This window comes from Apteryx mantelli, chromosome 3 (assembly GCF_036417845.1).
Source record: "Apteryx mantelli isolate bAptMan1 chromosome 3, bAptMan1.hap1, whole genome shotgun sequence".
Classification (NCBI taxonomy): Eukaryota; Metazoa; Chordata; class Aves; order Apterygiformes; family Apterygidae; genus Apteryx; species Apteryx mantelli.
The window spans coordinates 8887957-8901522 of NC_089980.1; the positions used below are offsets into that span (position 1 = coordinate 8887957).

General features: G+C 44.3%; 1 protein-coding gene across 1 annotated transcript in view; it reads right to left on the reverse strand.

The window, feature by feature from the left end:
* The window catches only part of ACSS1 (acyl-CoA synthetase short chain family member 1), a 46997-nt gene that overhangs the window by 18211 nt on the left and 15220 nt on the right, over positions 1 to 13566 (reverse strand). The window contains exons 3-8 of the mRNA XM_067292651.1: positions 12161 to 12360; positions 10513 to 10688; positions 6791 to 6943; positions 5050 to 5197; positions 4608 to 4745; positions 3955 to 4047 (exon numbers count right to left, since the gene is read on the reverse strand). Of these exons, the coding sequence (XP_067148752.1) occupies positions 3955 to 4047; positions 4608 to 4745; positions 5050 to 5197; positions 6791 to 6943; positions 10513 to 10688; positions 12161 to 12360 (908 nt within the window). The remainder of the gene's footprint in view (positions 1 to 3954; positions 4048 to 4607; positions 4746 to 5049; positions 5198 to 6790; positions 6944 to 10512; positions 10689 to 12160; positions 12361 to 13566) is intronic.

Sequence of the window (13566 nt, forward strand, 5' to 3'; positions counted from 1 at the left end):
CAAAATCTGTCCCTAAGTCACGCTCACAGATAAATCCAATCCTCCAGCTACCAACTACCAATGAATACAGGGACCTCTAATGCATACTTACACCCTTGCAGGTTCTTCTCAGGTCAACTGGGCTGTGTGGGGGTGGTGGAGTGTTAGTACTTATCAGTCCCATCTCCTACCCCACAAGGGATTTTACAGGAAAAGTATAAGCACATCAGGGGATTTATCTCCCTGTGCTGTTTTTACAGCACTCTGCAGGATAGCATAAAAAGCACTTCAGGAGCCTGAATTACTATTATTACAGAGAAGGAGAATAACCCACCCCTTACAGGCTGAGATTATCTTCTATTCAAAATTGAACCTTTTAATCATTCTTCGTCACTCTTGCTGGGACACACATTAAATCAGTTTCCAACCTTAATCAGATCTTTTCTATTCTAAAACTAATTCAGAGACACAGGAGAGAAACAAAAACACAGGAACATTAGGTTTTAAAAAACAGACCTCTATAAATAAAGAAATGTTCTGCCACTGTTAAAGTGCATTGCTTCACTGGCTTTGCTGAGGTGGTCGAAACTGAAACCAGGGGCTGGAAGGGCTGAATTTGCCTCTCAGCTGCCCTGACGTGGCTATGAGAAAGGGTCTCTCTAAGAAAAACTATGCTTCAGACTTGCAGAAAACAGTTTCAGAGGTGGCTTTCAGATCACATGTAAAATACACGTTTCATTGATGGACAAGCATCCATATTACCTCTTTCTATTCACTGTGAAAGGGTCATTTTGAATTTTTTCAAATTCAGAAAAATAACTCAAACCCAGATACCTGTCGTTCTCTGTTTGCACAGACAAAATGTGTGTCAGAGCAGGGAAACTGATTAAAAGTGATGGTTGCTCTTCCTAAGCAAGTACTCATTCTGAACACAGCACTGTAAGCTATGCTTCGACATGGGTTTTGTCACATCCTACACAATCCATAGCTGACTGCACATCAGCACACAGTCACATTCCAGAGGCAGCTGCATGGCGGCAGGGGTGCTTTAAAATAATTTGAATAGTTAAGACCTATGCAAATGTGTGTGGATGTTCCTACGCTGGTTTAAATGTACCGATTTTAGCCACTGACAGATGACAGACAGCAAGTCTTACAGTAGTAGGCTCTGTCCTGCTCTGGCAAAGACTGTCTCCTCAGAGGCAGAGCTGGAAGAAGGAAAGTTGTGCTTACACTTTATTTGCTCCCACATTGTCACCTTGATGCAAATCCACCTGAAGTTTAAGCAAGGACAGCAGAGTCCAGGCAGGGCAGGTGATGCATAGAAACAGGTTCCCTTCTTCTGTAGGTAAATCACTTCTGGCAGCAGGGTAGAGCAAGAGCCTTCCGCTACCATTTTCTTAAACCACCACAGCTAGATTGGCTTGTCTGCCTTTGCCTACTTCAGGAGAGAAACCAGCAAAGCCACATTGGCCCTGTTTAAAACACTGTAAGATAGCGTCCATGTGAGAACACAACAACAAAGCTTCCAGGGCCTTTTCAGAGATGTCTCTCAAGAACAGCTCTTGTTCTTGATACATACTGTTACTTGACACATACTACATACACACTCTTCTGCATACAAGAGCTGTATTTTTGTTATAAAACCAACAACAAAAGTAAAAAATCCTAGTGTCTCTTCTGCATTGTGTTGAACTAAACTTGAAACTCAAACACAGCTTTGATCCTATTACTGTCAATCATAGCACAGATATTGCTATCTAATATTTTAGCACTAAGAGTCATAGAAATTTTCTGTCTCTCTCATTGGCACATTCCACACCACTTAAATTGCTTTCCATAATCTCCATCTCACTCATCTGCTCATCCAAAAACTTTCAAATGGATTCTTAAATCATCATTTGCTGATCTTTATGCCTGCTGGGCTTTATTATTGGGTAACATGTTGCTGCTTTGGAAAGCAACATACCGTAGAGGACACTGCATCCAACAGTACAATTAACAAGCTGTATTGAAATTGTTTGAGAGAGGTGACACTGCAGCACCATAAGCAGCATCCATCAAACTGTTTCTATGATCTCTTTCCACGATCTCTTTATGCCCAAATGGCATATATAATCTTTCCATGATTAATTTGGCTTCCTTTTTATTGGAAGCATCAACTGTGGAGGAAGATTGATTCTACTTTCTAGAAAAAACAATTTCATAAACATTTATCATTATATTATGCTTCCAGGAGCTGGTAACTGTTCGCCTGCAAATCTATGCGCAGTTCAAGGTAAGCATCAAGCACTCTGCATTTACAGGCCATCCAGAAAATGTTCTTCAATCTCTCACCTGACAGTTGTTGCTCCAAAAAAACAGGAGAAATACAGTTTAACTTAAGATCTTAAAGGGAAAAAATGTTTAGGAGACCTACCTCATTGCACACATCAGTAACTTAAGCTAAAGCCAAAAATGTTGGAGGCAAAAAAGATTATGTCTCATCTCCATCACTGTACAGTAATCAACTGTTTTTCCAGTGCGTTTTATATCAGATCAGTGAGAGGAGGAAAGCATGTAGCTCATAGCCAGACAGGTTTTCTTCTTCTCAGCATGTGAGAACCCAGATGGTTTAAGAGATTACTAATTGAAGTAGGTAGTACATAGAACTGCTGCTCTGAATTCTGAGGCTGTTTTATTTTAAATCTGAAAATAAAAAGTCTGCACATCTGATATGGATTAAATGGGACTTGGTTGTGTGCCAGAAACTAGCTCATCACATTGAGAGCTGGGACTGGCCATAGGGATCCTGAACAGAGAGTCTGGTAACAGTGGCAGACTGTGTGGCTCAGCACTTGACAAAGACATATTTCCATCAAGATTTTGGGAAAGAACATTCAAGATGCCTTTAGCAACTCTCAGTATCAGCACCCAGAACAGATAACTTGCTGCTGACATGGCTGGGAAGGGGCTGCAGGGCTCCTCCAAGGGTAGGGCCCCACTAGGCAGCATAGCAGCCCCTCTCTCTCAGATGAGAGCGAGCAGCTTTGTCTCATGCCCAAGAGAGCAAGGAGCCAGAGGTCTGCATTGTGAACACTGTGAACAATATGTTGCTGGCTGGGAGATGAGGAGGCAGGAACCAGCTGTGAATGATTTTCCTGATGCAATTTGACAGGGATCTGAGACCATGGCCAGTTACCCCAGTCACTCTGTTGAGCAGGCTGCAAATGGAAACCAGGCCTTAACCGACAGCAAGTTCACTGAATGTGCAGAACCAGGCCAAGCATGTTGCCAAAACAGAGGTGCATTCCTCCTTTCCGAGCCATCGAAGGCCCAGGGCCAAAGCAACTACAACATGCTAATTCCCTTTCCTCCTGAGAGAGGGTGCACCTCATCATCCCTGCTGGATAACAGCCCTTGGCCCCATGTCCACCTGATGAACAGCCAACAAGCTTTAACTGATTCCTTTCCAATCAGCCAGCATAGTTAAACTAGTACCTTTGACTACACAGCTCAGTTTTCCCTGCTACTCTGATGTTTCTCAGGGAAAGCAAACAAAGCACGCCTAAGTACAGTTTATGGCAATATGGTACTATAAAAGCCTTTTCATGATAAGACCATATCAAGGTCAGGCCAGTTGTAGAAATAATTTCCATGAGGTTTCCAGTTCAAGCTGTCTTCTCCCAGCTCTGCCCAAGAATTCGTTTTCTGCCTTCGGTTTCTAGAACTGCTTGAGATTTTCCATCATTCAAAATATCAAAGATTTCCAGGGGGAAAAAAACACAAATATTGCTAGTGCTATTATATGTTATTATAGTGCTGTTATGTGCTGAAACTTCCCAATGATTTTCAAAATTTGATCAAAATACCAGGAGGTTTTTTCTGGCAGGTTCTTCAGGTCTAGTTGAAATGCACTAATCCTTCTCTACCCACCAACAACAAGACCTCCCTGTCAACGGTCAGGCCTGCACACTCCCCAAGGATGCCTTTTACCTGTCTGCCACCACGTGTCGACGAGAGTGCAGCGCCCGTTTCCCACCACGTGGTAGAACCACTGCCAAGCTTCGTTGTTGATGGGCTCTCCCACTAGATTCAAAAGAAGAAAGAAAAGAGACTGAGACGCAAGGGGTTGCAAGCAGTTCATTCTCCCTTGCTGTGCACAACATGCTGATTGCATGATCTCTAATCAAAATGCTTACAGCATTTTTGCTGAGATGTGTGAAGACTGCAATGCACTATACATGGACTTGGTTTTTCCAGAAAGGTCAAAAGGCAAGCAAGAAATCCCACTGAAAGTAATTAATCAATGCAGGCCATGTATGAGAACCTCCAGAATCCAAAATAATACAGGAAAATGCTGCTGGTGCCACTTAGACCAGTAAAGTTCAAAACGATGCCATTTACCAGTAGGTAAATCTTTTTAGCCAAGAACGCAATCCTACAAAAAAGCTAGGAAATGGACAATGGCACCAACTTCAGCTTGTTTCTCTTTCTGCTTAGACTATATCTGAAAAGCCAGATGGGGAACCTGCTTTATCATCTATTTTCAACCATATCCCATCTGGTCAGCTGAGCTCCTCTGGTATCTTTATTCTTATCTGCTAGAACCCTCTGTCTTTTTCAGAGGAAGATTTCATGCCTCTCACCTGATCCCAGGGTCTTTAGGGAAGATCTGTCATATTTCTTCACCCACTCATCTCCATACTTCAGCAGCAAGCGTATAGCCGTAGGTGCTCCGTAAAATTGATTAATTTTCAACCTTTGTACCATTTCCCAGTAACGACCTGCAAGATCCCAAACAGCCCATTTATTTGTCTAGCAGTGGAACACATACTGCCACAAATGCTCAATGCAAAGGTTAACAGCTAAAGCTAAAGCTGCAACTACTGTGAGTACAGAGCAAAACCAACGGCACCTTTTTTTTCCACCCTGGATGCACAGATGTTCCTGAATGTTACAGTCACGTGCTCCAAAGAAACAGAGCTTACATCCCCTGAGTAGGCAGGTGAGACCGGACAGGTTTCTAAATCTCCTTTTCCCATGTTATACTGCCATGTCTAGCAAAACCTTTGCTCACCACTCCCTCACCTGGGTCAGGGTACACTGGAGTGCTTTCAAACAGGACAGAGGTGGCTCCGTTGCAGAGTGGTCCGTATACAACATAGCTGTGTCCCGTGATCCAGCCAATGTCAGCCACACAGCCGAAAACATCACCTTGCTGGTAGTCAAACACATACTGCAAAGATAAATGTAAGGCCAGCTGACTTCCTATCGGCAGGTGCAAAGAGCTCAAAGGTGAGGTGCTGGTTTGGATATGTCCATTTGGAAGCAAGAGAGCTTGCGAGGTGAGTGGAGCCAGGCACACAGGACACAGCAGCACAGGCAAAGGCCAGCCCAAGGTGAGGAAGCAAGTCAGAGGGACCAGGGCTTCCAGTCTCCTGACTGCTTTTGCAAACATTCTGGCAGCAGGGAAGCTGGTTCTACCAGGAACTGCCAAGACTGGAGCCTACAACCAGAGCCCAAAGCCCTGGACACCTGAGGTCGCCCACACAGAGCAGGCCACATGGGTGAGCTGACCCTAAACTGTAGAGGAGCTGCAGGCCTTGGAGGCTCAGACCCATCATGAATCCAAGCAGGTTTCCATCAGAAAGCTGGAGAAACTGGTACGTTCCTGAGACATTTTCTGAGAAACGTTCTCAGCTGCTGCTCAGCTTCTCCATCACTTCTTCTCCATACTCCTTTCCAGAGCAGAAAGCAGATCAGAACTCAAAAAAAACCCATGAGTGTGTGACATACCCTCTCCCCTAAAATCAAAGTTAGAATATCAAAGACTACAGAGGCAGGAAGGCCACACAGGTCAGCTGATTCCTCTACCTAAAAGAGGTAATTCTCAGCTTACCTTTGCAAGTATCTTTCCCTGCCAGGCAAGAGTACCTCTAAAGGGAATGCAGCTGCATACAGTGCCTCCCTCAATGTCTGCACCAGCATGCAAGATATTCCTTCTGGACTGAGAAACAAATAGATGCCTTGGCAATTACACTGCCATTTGGAAAAGCTGACATGTAACAATACTCTTAATGCAGAGAAGTTTGAAACTTGCAGGGATCGCATTCAAATCTTCTAAAAATTCAATTGTGCCAGCCTAAAGAAATAAAATGTCTGAAGGAATTGTGTGTGATTACAAAGAGGGCAATACCAACACAGTCAGATGGAGATCTTTCAGAGCAATCCTGTCTGCATTTCAGCGCTAGCTTTTAACATGCAAAGCACAGATCAGAAGTCTCAGGAAGCAGAGCTGTGATCATTTTTTTCAAGAGAAAGGGGGATAAAGCATTTAGCCAAGATCACATAGAAAATCAGTACAAAATTTTTGATCTTCAGAAAACAAGTGTTATGCAACGTGGTTGTTTTTAAGAGTCCAGACCCTCTCTGCAATAAAAGTAAAAAGGCCAGCACCCCACTGCAAAACTAATACATTAATATCCACATTACCAATGCCAGTGAGGTACCTACCTGGATCTCCTCAGCTGCATCACTTCAATGCCTTTGCAAATTTTGGCCTACAAGACTAACACACTTTAAATGCAAAAGTAGCAGCACAGCACAGTTTCTGTTCATACCCCTAGGCTCTGTTTTCATAGTATTATATTCTCCAGCAACAAATCCTGAAGATTAATTATATGTTCTCAGGCATTTTTCTGTCTGATTACACCCAATAAGCCAATTAGGGAGTGAACACAGAATACAGCAGTCCCCACCAGTCAGAGTCTCTACCATTAATACTGCCAGAAGGCAAGTGAACCTTTTCCAGAGGCTATATCTCAATTACCTTGTGTGTGAGAGCAGCATACAGCAGGTATCCAGCCTGGGTGTGAACGATTCCTTTGGGTTTCCCAGTGCTGCCTGAAGTATACAGCATGAAGAGCATGTCTTCGCTGTCCATGCTCTCTGGAGTGCACACAGAAGCTGCCTTGGCCATCTCCTAAGGAAAAAAAAAGTGGTAATGAGAGGAAAACTTGGGCTGCATGGAGCCAATCAATACTCCATCCGTAAGCATTTCAGCAGTGTCCAGGGAGAAGAACTACCACTGCTGCTCCCCTCTCACAAATGTGCATGGACGCATCATAGGTTTCATATAGGTTACATACCTTGTGGAGAAGTTCCTGCAGACACATAACATCTAGTCCCTCCACCAATACCTCTGCCACGCTCAGAAGTCAAGGGGAAGGAGCCAGATAAAATAACACTTTAGGAAGAAAAGGGTAGGCACTAGCTTACATTTCAAGCCCTTGCAAGCTGCTGTTAGAAAACCAAAGTGTAGCTGCAAACATGAGCCACACTTGACAGCAGCAGCAAGGCTGACTGGATCCTGTTGTGGATCTTTCTTTTAAAACTGCACTGCTACAGTTAAATTGTGTGGCCACCTCCCTTGCCTGGCCCCAGCAGCAGCTGACTGTCCTGTCCATCTGATCCTGCAATTCTAACTGCTTCTTCCCATGAGGAGTGTCCTATTATCCTCTGTGCTTTACTCTCCTGCCTTTGTTTTTCTCCTTATACTCCATCTTTTGACCATCTTTTGGCTGAGATCCAAACTTGAATTCCTCTCCTCACCCCTTGGGTCTGAGCCACTGGAGGAACGGAGGTAATTTCCTGCTAATTCAGAGCAAATTTTTGGCCCAGCTTTTGCTCAGTCCAGCAGCGGAAGGGGAAAGAACGTGCTTTAAAAAAGATGCCTGGGGTCACAGCACCTTGCAGCAGTGGTGCTTGCAGAGGGCCAACATCCAAAAAAACACTCAGCAGTAAGTGTCACAGCCCCAAAGAACTGAGAAAGGATGTTGCCTCTCATCAGCACTTAGACCCTGCATGAAAGTGCATGAGAACCAGCTCCCAGTCCTGCCTCATATGCTTGATCCAGACAGAACAGAAGCCGGAGCTAAGATGTGGCACAGAGCTGCACTGTGAAAAACAAGAGACCTAGCAATTCCAAGGACAATCTTCAGACCAAAAAAGACAGTGAAACTTTGGACATCAATACCAGAATGCCTACCATGTGCTTGCTCACTGCTGCTTCTGAGCCTTCTACTTATCCTCTACATCTGAAGAACCTGGAGGTGGCAAACTGATAATGGCACTTCCACTTTCCATCAATGATGCAAAGTGCTAGAATTAAGATAGGCTCTGAATTGGAAGTATAACTCCATCACTGAAAAGTTTTCCTGTATGACACTTAGAGCAGGAGAAAGCCTTTCTTCCAGGGCAAGATGAACAGCACAAAGGCACTCTGCTTCCAGTGGAAGAGCACCCTTTCTATAGCTTGTCTGCCGAGATCGTAAATTTTTCAGGAAGATGTTGCACGTTTCTCTTAGCTGTATACAAACTTGCAGTAATCACTGTGTGTTCCAGATGCTCAACATCTGGCTGCAAAAAGGCACAGCTGGCTTGCTTCTCTCAAACCCCATACTGTCCTAGATGAAAAATGAATCCTGCAAGGATTACTAGGTGGCTCTTTGAAGACATTTCTAGATACTGCCTTTTTAAAAATTATACACTGTAAACACACTGTATTTACAACTGAACACTACTAACAACAGGTTCAATTGTTCAAAAGTGTCCGATAAATGAAGCTGAACAGAGTAAGAACTGCTAGCAGGGTCACACCTAATTTTTGTCCTCTGTGTTATAACACTCCTGCTCATCTCAGGTATGTACCGTGACCCTTTAATGCTGCCAGTTCAGGCTGACTTGCCAATTTTTGATACTAAGATCAAGTTCTCACATGCTCCAGCAAAACATGAGCTTAAATTTTAGTGTAAGCTTTTGCACAGTAGCTGCAGTTCAATTAAGATAGGGGATGTGAGAGTGAATTAGAAAAAGAGTCAGCTAGTCAGTACGGCATCACTGTTGTTTTCCATGCTGCCCCACATTCTCATTGCTTCTCAGAAATTTGTATGAAGGACACAAAATTGCATACAGAGGGACAAACTGGAAGCCATTGATGAGTAGGGAAGAGATGGGACAGGTAGGACAGGACAGAAAGGACCTACGAACTGGGAGACATGCACAACAGCTGGATGTTTCTGCTGTAAAGATCAGTGATGACAGAGTTAACAGCACTAACAGTTGAATTCTTGTTACATTTCAGAGTTAACCCTACAATTGACAATGGTGTGAGTTCAGTTCTGTCAGAACAATAAACAGCCTCAGGCTGTCTGCAGACTCAGGGGAAAAAAACTTAATATGTGCTTGGTGGAGTAAGAAGGACTAAGACGATTGCTGACTAAAACCTACCTTGTCCTGTTTAACTTACCTACTAGTTGCCTACCCTTTCTCCTATCTCATGTGACCAGCACAGGGACTCCTGAGTAATTATCTTGTCTGCAGAGGGGTGACTTCCAGGCCTTACTGTGATGAGTACTTTCTGCTTATTGCTGCTGGCAAACTGATAAAACTACTTTTGCATTAGGCTGCAGAATCCCAGAAGTGACAGCTAAACACATTAAAATGACCAGTTTTCTTCTCCAGGCAGCATAGGCTGCAAATATTCCCAAGCCATCACTGTCCCCCTGCATCATGGGGGAACCATTATACTGTCCTCTGACCATATTAAGTTTCTCCTGAAACTTGACTATTTGGCAGTGACAGCATGTATGGCAGCTCACAAGCTCTAACAGCATGTCTGAACACAGTATAACAGTAACAGCAATGATATCGGTGGTCTCAGGAAGCACTTATTCCTTAAATCTGAGCTCTGCTTGCAAGACTACTAAAATGGAGCAACATAGCCCCTGTCCATACTGGAATTAATCAGTTGCAGACCGAGCTGCTTCAACTCACTGCCCTGCAGACTGTAAATAAAGGCAATCCATCTGAGGAGGAAAAGCCAGATACTGTAAAGCATCTCCTCTTCATCTGCAGAACTCGAGTCCAAAAGCCACAGATGGAGGGAAAGATGACCTAGCCAACACTTGGACCTACAGGAGGGAGCTAACCAGAGTGCCAGTGGGAGTCTGCAGAGCTAGGTGACTGCAGAGATGTACACATGCTGTCACTGTAACACAGCCATACCCAACAGCCCACTGGGGTGCTGTGGCAGCACAGGAAGAGCAGCCTGGTACTCAGCACACACTGAAAAACTGCTCCAGAAGCAGGGCAAAGACCAGTCACTGTCAGAAGCAAAGCCTGCAAGTCTTGAATAGCTGCACTAGCAAGCCAAGTTTGCAGTGCAGTAACTGCTTCATAGGCTTTTAACCCAGCACATGTGTAAAAGGAAAGTACAGAGACCACCTAATCTTCCTTGGCTGCAGATTCTCAGTGTAGCCCACAGCAGACCAAAGACCAGTGCCCAATGTCAAAAGTGTGCATGCAAATGTACACATTTGGCTAGTCTCTCACGCGCTTGTTCTAAACAGTCCTGCCTCAGTTCTTCTGAAGCTGTGTTAGCTGATCCCTACATTTATTACAGTACCATGGTTCTCTCCCCAAACACTGTAAACACCACATATTTTGAGAAATATGAGGGGAAATGGGCGAGGTTTACCAACATCAACATACTTCTTCAAGGGGAACATCGCAGTCACCCATCTGGACTTTGTTCTCTGTCCTCTGAGCCACAAAGACATGTTTGATGCTCGGACAGTTCTTTACAGCTTTATCCACAGTTGTCTTCAGCTCTATGATTCGGCCGCCCCTGACTCCCTGGTTGTAGGTGATGACTGCTTTGCATCCAGCTAAAAAAAGAGGGAATTAGTGGACATACCAGCCTGTTTTCTGATACATGCACCTTGCTTTCATTACACCAGGGAATGATGTATAGCATATCATGTGTGATAAATACTCAGAACTTGCATCAATCAAAAGCAGTCAGTACCACTGGCAAAACCATTTAAAATCCTAAGAATTACAGAGATTAGAGGTAGCAGGGACCTCCAGAGGTTGTCTAGTCCATTGCCTACACCCCAAGGCAGGGTCAGGTCCAGCTAAACCATTACTGACAGCTGTCAGTCTAATCTTCCTAAAACGCTCCAGTGTTAGCTATTCCACCACTTCCCCACCAGTCTGTTCCAATGTCGGACTACTATGAATATCAGAAAGTCTTTCACAATGTCTAATTTCAGTACTCCTTACTGCAGTTTAATTCAATTTCTGCCCTGTCAAAGTCGACATGCAGAACAGTTTACTCCTAGTTATGAATGTAATTGTGTATACTGCTTCTCTAGGCTAACAGCTCATTCACTGAAATCAGTTAAAGTCTTCCTACAACTTCAGCAGGCCTTGTTGAATAAGCGTCTTCTTCACCCCCTTCTCATCCTCTCTTTGTGAGTGCATAGAACTGTCCTTTCCAAACTTCCAAACTGAACAGCGCCAAACCCAGCACCCTCTTAGAGGCGCATGGCTGTTTCATGTTTTGAGATGCCTGCAGCCTTCTAAACTCCCAAGGACCTTGTGGGGAAACTTCCTGGAAGCCACAGCACATAATAGCACTTGAGCTACAGCTGCAGAAAAGTAACTCTTTAGCACATCACTTCCACACCAGCGGCCAGAAGTGAGAGATAAACCAAAACATGCACTTGCTCTCTGTAGATTAACTCTGCTAAAAAAAAGGATAAAAACAGCTGTAAGATTTATTCCCTTGCAGTAGCCATACAAAAACAGATGTAACCGGTAAGATGCAGGCCACTTGCTATTTTGTTCCTCTGCTGTATTTTTAGCATTACTTTTTATTTAATCACATTACAAGTACTTTGGGTTAAAAAACAGTTCTGTATGTTGGCACATTGACTAGCAGAGTGGGGCCAGGCTGCCAACACTTCATTGCTGCACATATAGAATCACACTATAGGCTGCAGAACTAGCATTGTGCATGAATATCAGAGAAACACTGCAATTATACTGTAAAAGAATAAATCAGGCCCCATTCCTAATCTCCTGTTTTCCCTCTAGCTTTACTGTTGTCCGGCAGGAACCCAGAGCAGACTGAATGTTAAGCAATTTATAAAGTACTTTAAGGCCAGAGGATACTGTGAGTTAGTCTGCAACTAAGGAAAAGGCTCTTCATAGTACTTTTTGCAGACTGCTGAACTATCCAGCCAGCTGAGAATATACCTTTTACATCAAGAAAACGTGGAATGTGGATAATGGCACATCTTAGAGGGTGCTGAGCACTGTCTGAAGGGTTTGTTCTGCAGTTGCATCTACTTACAGTCCATGATTCTCCCGGCTAAGGACTCTGCGCTGAATCCAGCGAAGACCACAGTGTGAATGGCACCAATCCTGGCACAAGCCAGCATGGCTGCCACAGACAAGGGAGACACAGACATATAGATTGCAACCTTGTCCCCCTTCTGTATCCCGTATTTCTTCAGGGTGTTGGCGAGACGGCAAGTCATGTCCAGAAGTTCCCTGCAGCACAGAAGCAATGTTGTCATGCAATTGCACCACCTGTTTTACGTGGGGGAGCAAAAAAGGATGAACTTGGACCAACCGAGGCATTGTGACCGCCTCTGGATGTTGTCACCTCAGGAGTATAAGGCACACTGACTCTTGCATCTTAAAGGAGAGTGGGCCTATTCAGAGCCAGAAGGCTCCTGCCATTGGGGAAGGAAGGAGAGGGGGACAGGGAGCCACACTAGCTACAGAAGGATGAACAGGTGAGAGGAGCAGCCACTGCCCAGGGGAGGAACCTCCCTTTCCCTCACTGATGGGCTCTGGCATGGGTAGAGCAGCCAGCGAGCTCGTGGCTGTCCTTCTGCCTCCAGAAGTTGGTGTCCACTCGTTTGACCTACAAGCTTATGAGGCTCAGTCAGAAGTTACTGAAACACTTGCGAGATAAACATAAACGGAAGCCGTCATCAGAAGATGTCCAGTGCTGTTTCCTTAATGTCAGGGAACTGCTGGAAGCACTTTACAGCTAGTAGTTTCTAAATTACAAGGGTAAGCAAAGTATTTGCATACATAGGGAAGAAAAAAGTGAAATTAAGCCCTGAGACACTTGCGTGAATCATATTTTACAAGATTCTCATCAACAACTGGATCACGCACAGTTTGAATTCGTCAGTTTGTCTTTTCCCCCATCATGTAACAAAGTAGTACAGTCCAGCAGAACTTAAGATATTGCTGCCACAAGAGTAAAACCACAACTACTTCCTCACAAAAAGAAATCTGAGAACACTGAGAACAGGAACAAAGGCTCAGTTCACAGTGTTTACCACTGTGACGTGCTGACTTAACGGCAGAAACATTCCTCTAAGGAACAAAAACACACTTTGTGGACAAGGACTTGTACATGTATGTTTTCTGATGCCTGTGCCAAGGATAATGCGATTGCAGCCATGCCTGAGATGAAGATGCTGTCATATCTCATGGACTGAACAACTCTGTGTTCACAGTAGAAGGACTCCAAGAAGAAGATAGATAAGTTCAGGATGCAGTGTCAGGCAAGGAGTGATCTCATACCAAGGAAAGAGCTGACCCTCACAGAATGCAGCAGAGCCTTCCACTTACTGATGCCAAGAACAGTCTCAGAGTCCTCTAGGAACAAAAATTGTCATCTGGGTTCAGGAGCTCACTGAATATCGGGGCCTAGAGGAGAGAAATATCTTCTATTCC